The following is a 16,217-nucleotide window of genomic DNA, read 5'->3' on the forward strand; positions in this document are numbered from 1 at the left end:
TTCCAGCATTATTTTTCCTTTCTTCTTCTGCCTGTTGACAGACATAGTAACAGTTTTCGATTTATTTATTGTTAATCTGTGTGCTTTCAAATGTTCATTCCAGGTGTTCAGCCTCTCTTGGACTTCCTTCTCTGTATTTCCCCAAATTACTACATCATCTGCAAATGCAAATGCATTGATGTCCATATTGTTCTTCTGCTTAATTTCTTTCATGACTTCATCCATGACAGTGATAAAAAGTAAGGGTGAAAGGGTACTGCCTTGTTGCACTCCTTTAGTAGTTTGGAACCAGATTGATGAACAACGAAAATACAAGAATGCTAGAAATGAAGAGGGCAGAAAAGAATACAGGCAATTAAAGAATCAAGTGGATAGAAAGTGCAAGGTAGCTAAGGAAGAATGGCTGAAGGAGAAGTGCAAGGATGTCGAAGGCTGTATGGTCCTGGGAAAGGTAGATGCTGCATACAGGAAAATCAAGGAAACCTTTGGAGAAAGGAAATCTAGGTGTATGAATATTAAGAGCTCAGATGGAAAGCCACTTCTAGGGAAAGAAGACAAAGCAAAAAGATGGCAAGAGCATATCCAACAGTTGTATCAAGGTAAAGATGTAGATAATTGGTTCTGGAACATGAAGAGGCTGTTGATGCTGATGAAATGGGAGACCCAATTTTGAGGCCAGAGTTTGACAGAGCTGTGAGTGACCTCAATAGGAACAAGGCACCTGGAATTGATGACATTCCCTCTGAATTACTGACTGCCTTAGGAGAAACCAGCATGGCAAGGTTATTTCATTTAGTGTGCAAGATGTATGAGACAGGAGAAGTCCCATCCGATTTTCGGAAGAATGTTGTTATACCTATTCCAAAGAAAGCCGGTGCTGACAGGTGTGAAAACTACCGCACCATTAGTTTAGTATCTCATGCCTGCAAAATTTTAACACGTATTATTTACAGAAGAATGGAAAAACAAGTTGAAGCTGAGTTGGGAGAAGATCAATTTGGCTTCAGAAGAAATGTAGGAACATGTGAAGCAATCCTGACTTTACGTCTGATCTTAGAGGACCGAATCAAGAAGGACAAGCCCATGTACATGGCATTCGATAATGTTGATTGGACCAAGCTATTTAAGATTCTGAAGATGATAGGGATCAGATACCACGACCGAAGAATTATCTACAATCTGTATAAAAATCAGTCTGCAGTGATAAGAATCGAGGGCTTTGAAAAAGTAGCAGCTATCCAGAAAGGAGTGAGGCAAGGCTGCAGTTTGTCCCCTCTCCTTTTCAATGTTTACATAGAACAGGCAGTAAAGGAAATCAAAGAGAAATTTGGAAAGGGAATCACAGTCCAAGGAGAGGAAATCAAAACCTTGAGATTTGCCGATGATATTGTTATTTTATCTGAGACTGCAGAAGATCTAGAGAAGTTGCTGAATGGTATGGATGAAGTCTTGGGTAAGGAGTACAAGATGAAAATAAATAAGTCCAAAACAAAAGTAATGGAGTGCAGTCGAACGAAGGAAGGTGATGTAGGAAATATTAGATTAGGAAATGAAGTCTTGAAGGAAGTAGATGAATATCGTTACTTGGGTAATAAAATAACTAACGATGGCAGAAGTAAGGAGGACATAAAATGCAGACTAGCACAAGCAAGGAAGAGCTTTCTTAAGAAAAGAAATTTGCTCACTTCAAATATTGATATCGGAATTAGAAAGATGTTTTTGAAGACCTTCGTGTGGAGCGTAGCATTGTATGGAAGTGAAACATGGACGATAACTAGCTCAAAAAGAAAGAGAATAGAAGCTTTTGAAATGTGGTGTTACAGAAGAATGTTGAAGGTGAGATGGATAGATCGAATCACGAATGAAGAGATACTGAATCGAATTGGTGAGAGGAGACTGATTTGGCTAAATTTGATGAGTAGAAGAGATAGAATGATAGGACACATCTTAAGACACCCAGGACTTGTTCAGTTGGTTTTTGAAGGAAGTGTAGGTGGTAAGAACAGTAGGGGTAGACCAAGGTATGAATATGACAAGCAGATTACAGCAGATGTAGGATGCAATAGTTACGTAGAAATGAAAAGGTTAGCACAGGATAGGGTGGCATGGAGTGCTGCATCAAACCAGTCTAGGGACTGATGACCCAAACAACAACAACAACATCTGTACAGAACTGCAGCAGTCTTCGTAAAGCATTTTAACTTTCTGGATAAGACCTTTGGGTACATTTTTCTTTCTTAAGCATTCCCATATAGTCTTCCTTGGAACACTATCAAATGCTTTTTCGAGATCCAAAAACACTAGTGTTAAGTCTTTGCCCTTCTCCCAATGCTTTTCTAACAGTATTCTAAGTACAAATATGAGATCGGTAGTTGATCGGTGTTCTCTGAATCCATATTGTTCTTCTTGTAGTTGTGGTTCTATTATTTTCCTTAGCCTTTTTTCAAGTATTTTCTCAAATATTTTCAAACCATGAGACAATAAAGTGATCCCTCTATAATTGCTACATTTCTTCTGGCTTCCTTTTTTGAAGAGAGGTATTATTATTCCCTTTTTCCAATCATCTGGGACTTTCCTATTCTTCCATATTGCATTAATTACTCTATGAAGCCACTGTATTCCTATTGCACCAGTTGCTTTGATGATATCTGCACTGACTTCATCAAATCCTGTTGATCTTTCTTCGGGCATACTATTAAGGGCAGTCTCTACTTCCTTCCATGTTGGCGGGCTCTCTTGGTCAGCCTCATCATTGCAGCTTAAACTGACCTGCATGGTTACAAACATTATGATAATAAATGATAATAAAACACGCATTACTGCCACACCTATAGATATATTTATTTTAATCTTTCCCTCGTGGAACTTTTGGCACTACCCGGGTGATACCATACCTAACCTAAACAATGTGGTCTCCCGTACCTCATTTACAGCTGTTTAGGTAAATCCTGATGTGATAAATGTTGAGAACAAGCATGAAATATACTTTAAAATAAGGGTCTGCTTTCAACAGCCGCAGTTATCAAAAGAATCCTTCCAGTCACTATGTATTTTTTTTTCTTTTGCTAGTTGCTTTATGTCGCACCGTCACAGATAGGTCTTATGGCGATGACGAGATAGGAAAGCCTAGGAGTTGGAAGGAAGCGACCGTGGCCTTAATTAAGGTACAGCCCCAGCATTTGCCTGGTGAGAAAATGGGAAACCACGGAAAACCATCTTCAGGGCTGCCGACAGTAGGATTCGAACCTACCATCTCCCAGATGCAAGCTCACAGTCACTATGTATTACATTCGGAAATACAACTCGTAACATATGCTAGTTATCAGCTGGTGGTTTGGCACGCTTTCAACAACACAGCTTTATTCAGAAGGAGTGTCTTCTGCTACACATACACCAGCTGGGAATATCAGAGACCATCTCCAGAAACCATTTGGGAATAGCTTCACACAGTTTGGACGCTATAGTCGGGAACAAAACTATTTTTAAAAGGTACAAAAAGACGGGACCACGAATGTTCTCAGTCTCGATTGCAGTGCATATCTGACAGGATGGCAGTGAAGATGACATCACTTGGAAGTTGGAAAAATGACACGCCGGAAGCAGGGAAGTTAGCGGCGCAAGACAGTTGAAATGAAAGCAGTGATCAGGTTTACTGTGTGGTAGACCTCTTGCTCAACTGACAGACAAATTACTGGCCATTGAGTTATTTTGTATCAATATTGCATAATATGATAAAACGATAGATACCCTTATCCCTTTTCTCTACGGGGTCGAGTATGAAGTGAGACGAATCTTCGTAGCAAGTTTTTACGACCGTATGCCCTTCCTGACATAGACCTCATCAGAGGAATTAATGAGATTAAATGAATGACGTGATATGAGTAACTAAAATGGATTATATTTACTTTCTATGTAGGCCTAAATGTCGTGTTCGCCATTTATTGACTTTTTACATTTAGAAATACTGCCTACCAACGAAAATAGCCAGTATAACTCAAATACATTCATAGGTTTGTTAAAGAACAGTGCAGAATGTTTACATGTTCAATTTATAGCGCTTTATAGTGTAGAAGTAATGCGTTCACTGCACAAAATTGAAGTTATCACATACTGGAACCCCCCTTTAATCTTTTTAGCTGTAAAAGTGGGGAAAAACGGGGTCTAATATGCAAGTAAATACAGTATTTTCTTCATCTAAGTCACAACTGAAAAATATGGTGTCTCAGCAGGTTAAACCAATAAATGTTTTTTCCTCTCTAAATACTGTCATGTTTGCATCCACAAGATAAATCTTTCAAATATTCTCTCTTCAGCTCCCAAATTAGGTCCGAACAATACCTTAACACAAAGGACAAAGGAGAGTTGTAACATCAATATGAAAAAAAAAAGATTAGTTATCAATACTGGTATCTTAATTTTTTCCCTTTGATTTTAGGCACAAAAAGGTTAGTTTAAAAGGAAAATGAGGGATGAAAAAGTAGTACATACTGAAAGAAATTAAAGCTTAAATAAACATGTGATACTTTACAATGGCATACTAAGAGGTACCAAATAAATAGAATGTCATACCTCCTCCAAGAAAGAGGGTGGGCACCTCCCAGGAGAGTATTCGTTTCACACAACGACCTAGACCAACAGGAGTGAGGTTGAAAGTCCCCATTGGATCTTCGTTCAGTCCATCAGCTCCACACTGTACAACTACTGCTTGTGGCCGGTACGCAGCCCACACTTTCAGTACGACACTGCAAAAAATGAGTATCCTAGATCATATCTACTAAAATGAAAGAAGTGTCTCTACATAGTACAAGCAGTAAATGAAAAGGAAAACGGGCCAACAATTAATTTGTTAACTATCAAGTTGCTGTACGTGAATTTTCAGATTTGGTAGAAACTTAAAAAAAATCAGGTCTCTGTGACAACAAACTATTATACAGGAACCAAAACACCGATCATTAGATGCAATATACTTCTCCTAACAAAGTACAAGTGCAGTCGTAATCATTTCATTGGTCTGTCTGTCTGGATGGATGTCATAACTTCCTATGACACTTAGATACCCGCTTTGTTGTTGAAGCGTTTACCTGCCAAAAATTACACAAATGTTTACAAATATGGTAAGCCACTATATGAGAGGTCTGATAAGTATGGACTGTGTCTATTCATCTCAGTGATGCCAGAAACTATGGATTTGACTCTAATATCGGTCGGTTTGGATAATCTTTAACACATCACCTCCACCCAACACCACCTCTAAGGATGCTAAGGGTGTCTTACCCCTACAGTATTTTTTTCCAGGTAGTAAGTCATTTGTGTGCCAAGTTTGGCTGAGAGCTATGTCTGAACATAACGAGCGCCAGGAAATGTTCTCCGCAGTGCCTGCGTGCTGCTGGGTAAGGTAGCATGAGCAGTTTCGTTGGCAGCACGGTGTCACATCTGTCACCCTCGCTCACTCACCAACAGGCCAAGGTCAACAGGGTAGCAGTACAGAAAAAGCCACATGTGATAGCTGTGGGCTGTCGAAATTGTCAGTGTGTATTACAGTGAGTGAACGTTCAAATAGATTATTGAAATAGTGCAACAGAATACAGACGGTAATGTTTACTACTGAAGAGAGAGTTTGTCTGGTGGAATATGTTTTTCGCGAATTAATTTAGTTTACAGAAAATGTTAAACTAAAATTTCAGGCACGGTTTCCTAATTCAAAGTGTCTGAACCGGGATAGCGTTTGGGATTTGATAAGTAAATTTCGCGTGACCGGCTCAGTCCACGATGTACCGGGAACAGGCAGGCCTACGCTTTTAACAGACGAAAAAAACTTGATGAAGTTTCCAATATAATGCTGCGAAGTCCAAGTAAATCAGTCCATTATGCAAGAAACTTTAGTGAAAGTCTTCGACAATATATGTAGACGTGTTGAAGTCTGTCTTCGAACACAAGGACAACACATCCAGCATCTGTTATAAATTGCTGTGGCGAGTACAAAGTTTACTGTTTGTTGTAAGTCATGGGGACTTAAACAGCATCCACAGTGTCGGTGTCCATCTCAACTATCTAGAGAAATTAATCTCATTTTATGGATCTGTATTGAACTTTGATTAAACCAAATAAGTGAGTTATTCGACCTTTTCAATACAATACAAATTAAATAGTGTTTATTAAATAAACATTTAATGGGACTAGTTTCGACATTTAAAGGTCATCTTCAGCCATATCGCGTGTGGAACAAAGTATTTGAAACACAGTTGTTTTAAAGACGGTCTTAAAACATATAAGTTTGATACTATGAAAAATTGTTTAGAGAATTTCCTGAAAACACATTTGTTGCAAGAAATTAGTTCACTTAGCTGTAGGAATATATGAGAAGAAGAAGTCTTTTAATATTCTTCGTAGTATTCAAGAATGTAGATACAATTCAAAATTCACAGTCTTGATGAGATGTGGAAATGGGCATATATGCATAGTGTTGTTGTGGTAGAGGAGGAGAAGTCTTATGATATTCTTATCACTGCAAACTGCAGATACATTTGAAATCATTCATAATCTTGATGAGATGTGGAATTGAGCATATATGCAAAGTATTGTCTTAGTAAAATGTGAGTTGAACAAATATATCATTGCAGTGGTCTCAAGTGGCTCAAGACCGAATACGTTGGAAGCACATGGAAGAGGCCTATATCCAGCAGTGGACTGAAATAGGCTAGAAAAGAAGAAAGAAGAAGAAGAAGAAGAAAGTGGAAAGGAAATTCTATATAGTTGTGTATAAAAAAGCAATGTAAATTATTGAAGGCATCCATGGAGATTAATTTGAATTGTATCTACGTTCTTGAATACAGTACTATGAAGAATATTATATGACATCATCTTCTCATGTATTCCTACAGCTAAGTGAACTAATTTCTTACAAGAAATGTGATTTCAGGAAATTCTATTGTAACCGTACAACAGGGTTACAGACTCCATTCTGTATTTATTATTATTATTATTATTATTATTATTATTATTATTATTATTATTATTAACCAGATTCATTAGATTTTATATATTCTGTTTCTCATCACTTAGACTGTAATAATTAGGTATCACGTATATTATTGTATTTAATCATAGGTTAAGTGAAATATGTTTGTAATTATTCTGTATTGTAGTAAGTGAGATTTGTTGGTTTCATATTGTCATGCTGTGGCTTGTAACTTTGGCTAGATGAGCTGGCATAGTATTTTGCAATCGAGGCTATGTTTAACTGGGAATGTTGTGTATAAGGAGATTTCCCGGTGACGCATTCGGCATAGTCATTCTCGGACCGCTTGGGTACGCTTAGACGACACATGACTGATGACATCAGTGCGTGGACACGTGATTGCGACCAAGTGTCATTATTCGCCAGCTACTGTATGTTGAAGTGGAAGGGATGAACAGGAGTAGGGAGAGGAGTCGTCATCGCGAGGTGATATAAGGTGATGCTACGGTAGGGAGAGGTACTCAGTCAGATGATATCAATCAGTTGATGGTACTCAGTTCATAAGCAGTTGATATTGTGGAGATCATATGTAACAGTCAGATGTATCAAATGGAAGAAGTGGTCTTAGTGTGATGGTCAGAGCTAAGAGTTGTGTTTTCAAGAGGTCTGGTAATCAACGAGGAGGTCTACAAGTGGTGGTTGTATCCGAGCAGAGACGGGTACTATGCTGATAAAGAAACATCATCTTCTTGTGAGGATGGACTTCACAAGATATCTCAATAATATTTTCAAATCTCGTATAATATATTGAGTGGACGTAATTACATTGGAGATCCCTACACGCGTACATGGTATGTAGGCCAACTCCTTGTTATATAAGAAGATTACAACAGACGGCTCCCGACTTCAGCTCACAGGTTTTCCCAAGAATTTCAAGTTCAACAGCGGTGTATGCAGACAACAGGTAATTAAAGCATCAGACATGTTATGCATTCATAACATGAAGAAGAGTGTAATCAGCGGCGATATCACATCTCACTTCAAGTTCATGCCAATAGCTTTTTTTGTTTAGATTAAATTTTCCTTTTCTTTGTACCGCAAATCTCACGATATATTTCTTTTGTTAAATTAAAAGACGTAAATGATTGTTCATTGTGACGTAAATTTAGTCATAAACTCAGTTTTATTTTTAATTATAATAAGTGATTCCAGTTCCATGTACAATCCTCAATTGTGGAAATGCAACAGTAATTTAATATTGTCCTGATCCATATCCCTGTATATTGCCAAATATGTGAGTTTATCACCTCACGCCTTGAGATAATTGATATAAGAGGTATGCTTTACCGAATTTTGTTGTTTTTCTTAAAAAAGCAACTGGCGCTCAAACAAATGTTATGTATATTGTGTGAAGGAGATGTAAGTATAAGAGTAGTGGTCAGAGTAGCCACACTATAAACAATTTTTCATAGTGTCAAACTTACATGTTTTAAGACCATCTTAAGAAACAACTGTGTTTCAAATACTTTGTTCTACACGTGATATGGCTGAAGATGACCTTTAAATAGGTCGAAACTATTCCCATTAAATGTTTATTTAATAAACACTATTTAATTTTTACTGAAAAGGTGGAATAACTCACTTATGATTTTATTTGGTTTCATCTCAGCTATCCCGAAAAATATGGATTCAACACTAATATTGGTCATTTTCGATGATTTTTTCCATATAAGAATAAATTGACATTAATATACGTCAAGTATATGATATTGTATAAGTCTTGGGACTAGTTTCAGCCAATTAGTGGCCATCTTCAGCCGAGTAAAAATTAAACAAATTATGTGATAACAAACAAATGTCTACCACCAGACAAAGACAATGTTGTAGGAATAATTATAACATTAAAATATATAATGAGGTCCTAAGTCAACTTAAAGACATCATATTGTGACAAGAAGTTCATAAACTTAACTTTTGTCATTATTCCTACAGCACTGTCTTTGTCTGGTATACATACGTTTTAGTTATCACATTTGGCTGAAGATGGCCACTAAGTGGGTGAAACTAGTCCCAAGACTTATGTAATATAATTTACTTGGTATATTGTATTGAAAAGGTGGACCCTCTTGTCAATTTATTCTTATAATTGCACTTCAATACGGAACAAAAATGAAATTTATAGCTTATAATGATTCTTTTAATGTCACTCCTTCCCAACACTCAATCGTGGGGCGCTGGGGGTGACTTACCCCCACAGTAATTTTCTCCAGATAGTAAGATATGTGTACCAAGTTTGACTTAAATTGCAGGTTTGCCTAATCGTTCAGCTTCACTGACATCTATAAGTAAAGATGTTACTCCTCAACTCTGTGAAACCCACTAAGTACAGAAAGTATTTCGGGTTAGAGCAATCTTTCACCAGCAATTATTTGGTGTTGTCATTTAGCGTTTAATTTTAGAATTACTCTCCAAGGTGACTGAAATTAGAGACCTATCAACACCTGGTGAATCACTGGTGGGAAATTCCAGAGAGAATTCTGGCCCAGTATAACAACCAGACGGACTGGACAAAGCTGTTTTTAGTAAATATTTTTAATATATGCCATTGCTAGCAGGACCTAGTATTTACAGTGCACTATATCTTCTGGTATAGGCTAGAGCAATTTTGTTACTTTCATTGATCTGTCTCAGTCTTACCCTTAGCTTTGGCAATATGAAAGTGTCCTGAGGTATGAGCAATGCTAGTAATGCCATTCCTTATGCAGCCAGTTCCTCCTATGAATGGTGTGAAAATGTTGCTAATAGGGTCGGATGATGCATGGTTTCAGTGGGCTTGGCAAACTTATATGTAATAGCAACTTCTGGCTCAGTGAGGAAAGCAACAGGAAACTACCTCACTCCTCATTTCCCTAGTATGTCTCTTCATTGATGCCTAGGCCATCTATGACAACTGATGGTGGAGCTGTTGAGGATCCAACCAGCCTTAGGGCTGAGGACCAAACATACATACATTTTTAATATATAGATAATAATTATTACTAGGGCTCGGATGTTTAAGACCTAAAAATAGCCCAAATAATCAAGCAAATATGACATCAAAAATGACATTTATGACCTCGAAAGTGACTAAATATGACGTAAAAATTACAAAATATGATCTGAAAATTATTAATCAAAATAGGGTCATTTAGAAATAAATGAAAAATGGAAACAGCAATTCCTCTGAAACATATTTGTTAACTAAATTATTCTTACTTTAATATTAGTTTTCTAATTATAACTTACATGTGCAGCAATTATTTACAGTCTATTATACTTGATTCACTTATCAAACTTTTGTGAATACTGTACATACCTATATAGTACTAAGTTCGCTGCTAAGATTATCAGATCACACAGCATTTTAAAAGTCAAAACTTGTTTGCACCCTGCATTGGTGGTTTGAAATACAAGAAAACTAGAAATAAATCTATTTAAAAAAATATATTTTGGAATGTTTAAGCCCAGATTTCATTAACATTATTCAAATACATAGAAGTTTAAATTGAGCACCAAGAAATGAATTAAACAGATGTCTTTCAATATATTATAGTAGGGCGTCAGAGCCTATAGTGCAAACTCACATACCTTTTTTCATTCTTCTCTGCGGGTGGAATTGAATTGTATGATAAGATTCATCTTCAAAGCATCAGGCGCGAAAGACCTCCGATTATCACTTAACACATTCTTTTAAGAAGAGAAGCTCCTTTCTACGTCACAAGACCTTACTGGCGCATATTTAAATAATGTTAAATCACTGCTATTGAGTATGCACTCATCTTGAAGTGTACTGGTAACTTCTCCTCTGAGAACATCATTTATCTTGCACAACGGTGACAACCATTATTTCGATTAAGAACATTTTCAAGTTTCCATTTTACACTGTCACCAAATAATCCATGTGATTGTTGTACTGAAAGTTCAACACATCTCACAATGCCAATACTTGCATGAATTTCTAACCCAGCAAATTCTAAACAAGTAATTGCACTCGATATAATTCCTAAGTTCGACTTAATATATGCCAGCCTTTCTGACAAACTGTTGGAAAACAATTCCTGCGCAATCCTGATAGAAGAGTCATCATCTTTGTTGAGGCCGTTAACAATGCTTTTGATAGTGGAGGTTTTCGCAAGTCGCAGCAGCATCCAGCCACGTCCCCCACCTATTAAGAACTGTTTTTTTTTTTTTAATGTTAAGAAAATCATTATGGTCCGTATTGAATCGAAATGTACAATGTTGATTAAGGACAAAAAGGTTTCCACCTGTTCAATACACTGACATAATGACTTAATTAAAATATTACATATTTATTATTATCATTATGGTACCGGTTTCGGCACCTCACGTGCCATCATCAACCAATGAAAATTTGCAAGGCATTTTAGGTAATTACATGAAATATTTATGCAGTATAGAAACATAAACAGAGCATGCTATCTAGTGATGTGATATTATACAATTTTTTATATACACATTAAAATCTGTGTGATTAAAATACAAAGACCGCTTAATCTTTTAAGATGTTGGACACGTCATAAAACACAACACTTTCTTGTGTGTGAAAAAGATTTTTACAGGTAAAATATATGTGAATGGCCTTGAAAAGTACAAGGTGTTCCTTCTAAAACTTTATCTTCAGTCTTTATACACTATCTGACGTTTTGAGTTAACTACTGATTTCTAGAACATTGTTCCTTTTGTTTACGTGATTAGGGTATTTAATCATTGTTCATATTTGTATGAATCAGTTCCTTCTAGAATGTAATTCCTGAATTTTTTAATTTTTTATAATATACAGATTTTTTCTATTAGAATGTCACAGTCTTTGTGTAGCTATTCTAAAACATCTCATATTTAATGTGATTTAAGCTTGAACTCTGCATTTTTGTGTTGTTCGAAAATTATAATGTCAATGAATTGAACAGGTGGAAACCTTTTATCCTTAATCAATGTTGTATACTAAGAACTGGTCGTGGAGGGAGTGATGTCGAAGGAGCTAACTCCTTGAAAGTCGCAACCCGCAGTGGTGCTTACAAAGTTTTTTGGACGTTTGATATTGATTTATCAACTTCAGGAAATTTTCCACGAATTTCTTCTGCCACCCTATGCAGAGCATGCGCAAGGCAAGTGACGTGAATCATTCTTGAATACAACAGCTTGAGGCCTTCAGCAGCTTTCACCATGTACGGAGCAGCATCAGTAACAAAGAGAAGGATGTTTTCCTGCTTAATTTCATCCTTCCACAAAATTTTTAGGGTATTATCAAAAAGAACTGCAACCGTTGAATGATTTGCTCTCTCTAAAACTTCTGAGGTTAGTTGAAAAATATCCCCATGGCGATCAGCACAGAGTGTTCCAATAATTGCATTCCGTATATATCAACCTGCATTGTCTGTCGTCTCATCAATAGATATCCAAATCTTTTTGTCTGCTACACTGTGTCGTATTCGATTTAGAGTATCTTCATAGCAACGCGATAAATATTTTTTTCGCAGTGTTGATTCTCTAGGAACAGATTTTTTAGTGTATTTCTCCAGGAAATTCTTGAAATGAGGATTGTTCAACTTGATTACAGGAATGTTTGCAGACACCATCATCTCACAAAGTTCCTTTGAAAAATCCGAACATCAGTCCACAGCTGAAGATGTAACAGCCTTATCGAATATAAATCGCTGCCTCTTCTTATCGACATGTCGTTTGACATTGCTGCTGTGTTTTGCCATGTTACAATGTTGTTGCACATTAACACGTTTGTCAGCCACAACTTTCACTTCACACAACTTGCAAAATAGAACTAAACCATCTGTACAGAAATATTTTTCTCCAAATTCCTTAACAAAGCTTTGTAACTTAACACTAGTAGAAGACAGTTTTTACTGTAAACTGATGCTTGTGCAAGTGAAAGGAGGTTGAGGTTCTAATATCTGATCAAAGACAAGTGAGCGATTACCAGAAGTAATTAGCTTACTGCTCAGATTATTTCTGTCTCTACCTGGAGACTGGGTTGCCGAGTATAGCAGGGTTGGTTAGGGTGAGGGCCATGACCTTTATTGTATACAAGAGGTATTCGACTTGTATCAACATTATACCGAGAGGCAGTTTTGTGAACACTAGTTCGCATTCGGTAAGCTGAAGATGATTCTACACACCTACAGCTGTCATCAAACTGCCCTAATATGACCAAAATATGACGTTTCTACTAAAATAGCACAAAATATGACCTAGCCAAAATATCCATTTATATGACAAATGAAAATCAGTTAATTGTGATGATAATCACCTAATTTGCACCGAAATCCAATCAGACAAGAAAATAGAGACAAAGAAAAAATATGACTTTCTCTAAACATCCGAGTCTTAATTATTAATAACATATACAGTAAAACCTCGTTAAGACATTTCTGCAGGGGACAAGGAAAAAGAACGTGTTAAGCGAGAAAATACTACTGAATACATAAATAAAAAGTATCCAACAGGGATATGGAAACACTAGATACGATTTTTTCCGACATGAGGGCATTTTACACCATTACCTGCGGGCTCAGTTACAACTCTACGAGAAGAGAATATTAAAAGGTGTGAAAAACACAAGAGGACAAGTATGAAAAATTTAGCTGGGGCTTATGAAAAACATTAGTGCACTGAAATTAGATGGAATCTAGATGTATTTCGTGAAGAAGAAACCAAAAAGCATTATAAAATGGCCACTGATAAGGAAATATTAAGTTAAAAGGGTTAGTCGTAAACCATGGATTACCAATGAGGTACTTCAGAAAATGGATGAAAGGAGGAAGTACAAAAATGATCCTCCAGAGGAATGCAGAAAAAAATATGAAATGCTGAAAAATGATATTGACAGGTCGTGTAGATCACTGAATGAGTGGTGGAACTTGAAGTGCCTAGAAATTGAACATCTGGAACAAGACGGCAAATCAAATTTAGTTCATGAGAAAATTAAGAAAAGGTCAAAAAAAAAAAAAAAGTTTTTGCACAAGGTTAATGAAGGATAAAAATGGTCTAGTGTTACTGGATAGTAATGAAAATAAAGAGTTACGGAGAATGTCTGTGAAGGATTTGTACAACGCAAATGCTCCACTTTTTTGGACACCAGTAGCAGTTGATGACAGAACGCTGGAAGAGGATGGTGTAACTAGGCAAGAATTTGAAGTTGCCTTTAAATATCTACACAACGGAAATTGTCCAGGGTTTGATAATACTCTTGCGGAGCTTATTACAAACAGTGGCGAAATAACAAAGTAATGGCTTTTCGAATTAACTGCAAAAATTTACGAACAAGGCAAACGACCAGAGGACTTTTACTCTTCAATCATTATACCTATTCAAAAGAAAACAACTCCTCCTGGTTGTAATGACTATAGAACGATAAGTTTAATCATTCACACATCTAAGATACCCCTTCCTATCAAAAAATGCAGAATGGAGAGTTACACTGAGCAGAACCTTAGCGACATTCAGTTTGGTTTGCGCAGAGATTTGTCTACACATGATGCCATAGTTACACTATGCTGCATGGGAGAAAGACTGTTGGGCTGCAAAAGGAATTTGTATGTGTGCTTCATTGATTACGAGAAAGCATTTGATAAAGTACTATGGAACAAACTGTTCCCACTTCTTGTTGAGATAGGTTGCCCACATCGTATGATACAGCTGTTATACAATTTATATAAACATTATAATGCAGTTATCAGGTTTGGCAATGAACTAACAGCCCCTGTACAGATACTGAAAGGAGACAAGGCTTTCTGCTCTCACCATTCCTGTTTAACGGCCTTGCTGAGAAAATCATCAATGAACCTCTAACAAAAACCATGCTTGGTATGAAAATCGGAGGGAGACTAATGCAGATTGTCAAAAAAAAATTATTATTATTATTTTTTTTGCTATTGGCTTTACGTAGCACTGACACAGATAGGTCTTATGGCGACGATGGGACAGGGAAGGGCTAGGAGTGGGAAGGAAGCGGCCATGGAAAACCATCTTCAGGGCTGCCGACAGGGGGATTCGAACCTACTATCTCCCGAATACTGGATACTGGCCGCACTTAAGCGACTGCAGCTATCGAGCTCGGTGATTGTCAAATTTGCCGATGATCAAGCTATAGTTGCAGGTAGTCCAACAACTATGTCCAAAATGTTTCTAAAACTGAACGAAAAAGCTAAGGAATTTGGTATGAAAATATATATTAATAAAACAAAAGGCATGATGTTCAGTGGTAAGCCTGCACAACAGGTAGCACTGTTCAAATAATCAGCCAGATCATAACAGAAAACCTTCAGTGTCACACTGAAATAAAAACATGAATGGCAATAGCAAAGCAAGCCTTCAGTGATAAACAGTCCCTTCTATGTCAGAAAACAATGCCCAAGTAATGAAATCTTATGTTTGGTCTGTTGCGCTGTATTGTGCCAAGATGTGGACGTTAACCAAGAGTGATATTAAGAGGCTAGAAGCCTTTGAGATGTGGTGTTGGCTTTGGCTGCACCGGATAAGTTGGGTGACGAAGAAGACCAACACTGAGGTATTGAACATTGTCCAAGAAAATAGACAGCTGTTGAATCAGATTAGGAAGAGACAACTTTCTTGGATGGGACATAGGCTTCGACATAGTAATGTGTTTATGGAAATTTTGGAAGGTAAAATACCAGGGAAACGACCTCGTGGAAGACCAAGAAAGATATTCATGATGACATTTCTTGTGAACTCAGGATGCAGGAGCTATGGAGACGGAAAACATACTACAGTTGGAGAAGACTCATCGCAGGGGCAAACCAGTCATTAGACCGAATTACTCAAAGAAGTAGTACACTGGAAAGTGTGATAAACACCAAGCAACAAATATGAAAATATTTGCATGAGTCCCATAAAAATATCAAAGTATTATTGCAGATCACACTCTTTCTAAAAGAAATGTTAGTAGAATCCTTTTATTTTGGACCAGTGGGTTATTAAACATTATTTTTCTGGTCATACACTTAGACAATGAATTGGAGGTTATCCTCAGTCATGTGCAACTGCAACAGAATGACTCTGTATTACAGAACTATTTAAAATATTTTTATTTGAATCCGCCTTGACAGTACACTTATTAATGAAACCATACATGTTTCGGGAAGTCAACCATTCCCTTCATCAATGGTTAGTTCAAAGAATAACATGCCAAACATGTAAAAAATGATACATAGGACAGCCTGGAAGA

The 16,217-nt window shown here is 36.9% G+C and overlaps 1 protein-coding gene across 3 annotated transcripts in view; it reads right to left on the reverse strand.

Annotated features, from left to right (window-relative positions):
• Positions 1-16,217, reverse strand: part of LOC136857352 (histone deacetylase 8) — a 188,318-nt gene that overhangs the window by 61,963 nt on the left and 110,138 nt on the right. For all 3 annotated transcript variants that reach the window (XM_067135963.2, XM_067135964.2, XM_067135965.2), the window contains exon 6: positions 4,570-4,742. In XM_067135963.2, coding sequence (XP_066992064.2) covers positions 4,570-4,742 — 173 coding nt within the window. The remainder of the gene's footprint in view (positions 1-4,569; positions 4,743-16,217) is intronic.

Source organism: Anabrus simplex, chromosome 1, assembly GCF_040414725.1.
Source record: "Anabrus simplex isolate iqAnaSimp1 chromosome 1, ASM4041472v1, whole genome shotgun sequence".
Lineage (NCBI taxonomy): Eukaryota > Metazoa > Arthropoda > Insecta > Orthoptera > Tettigoniidae > Anabrus > Anabrus simplex.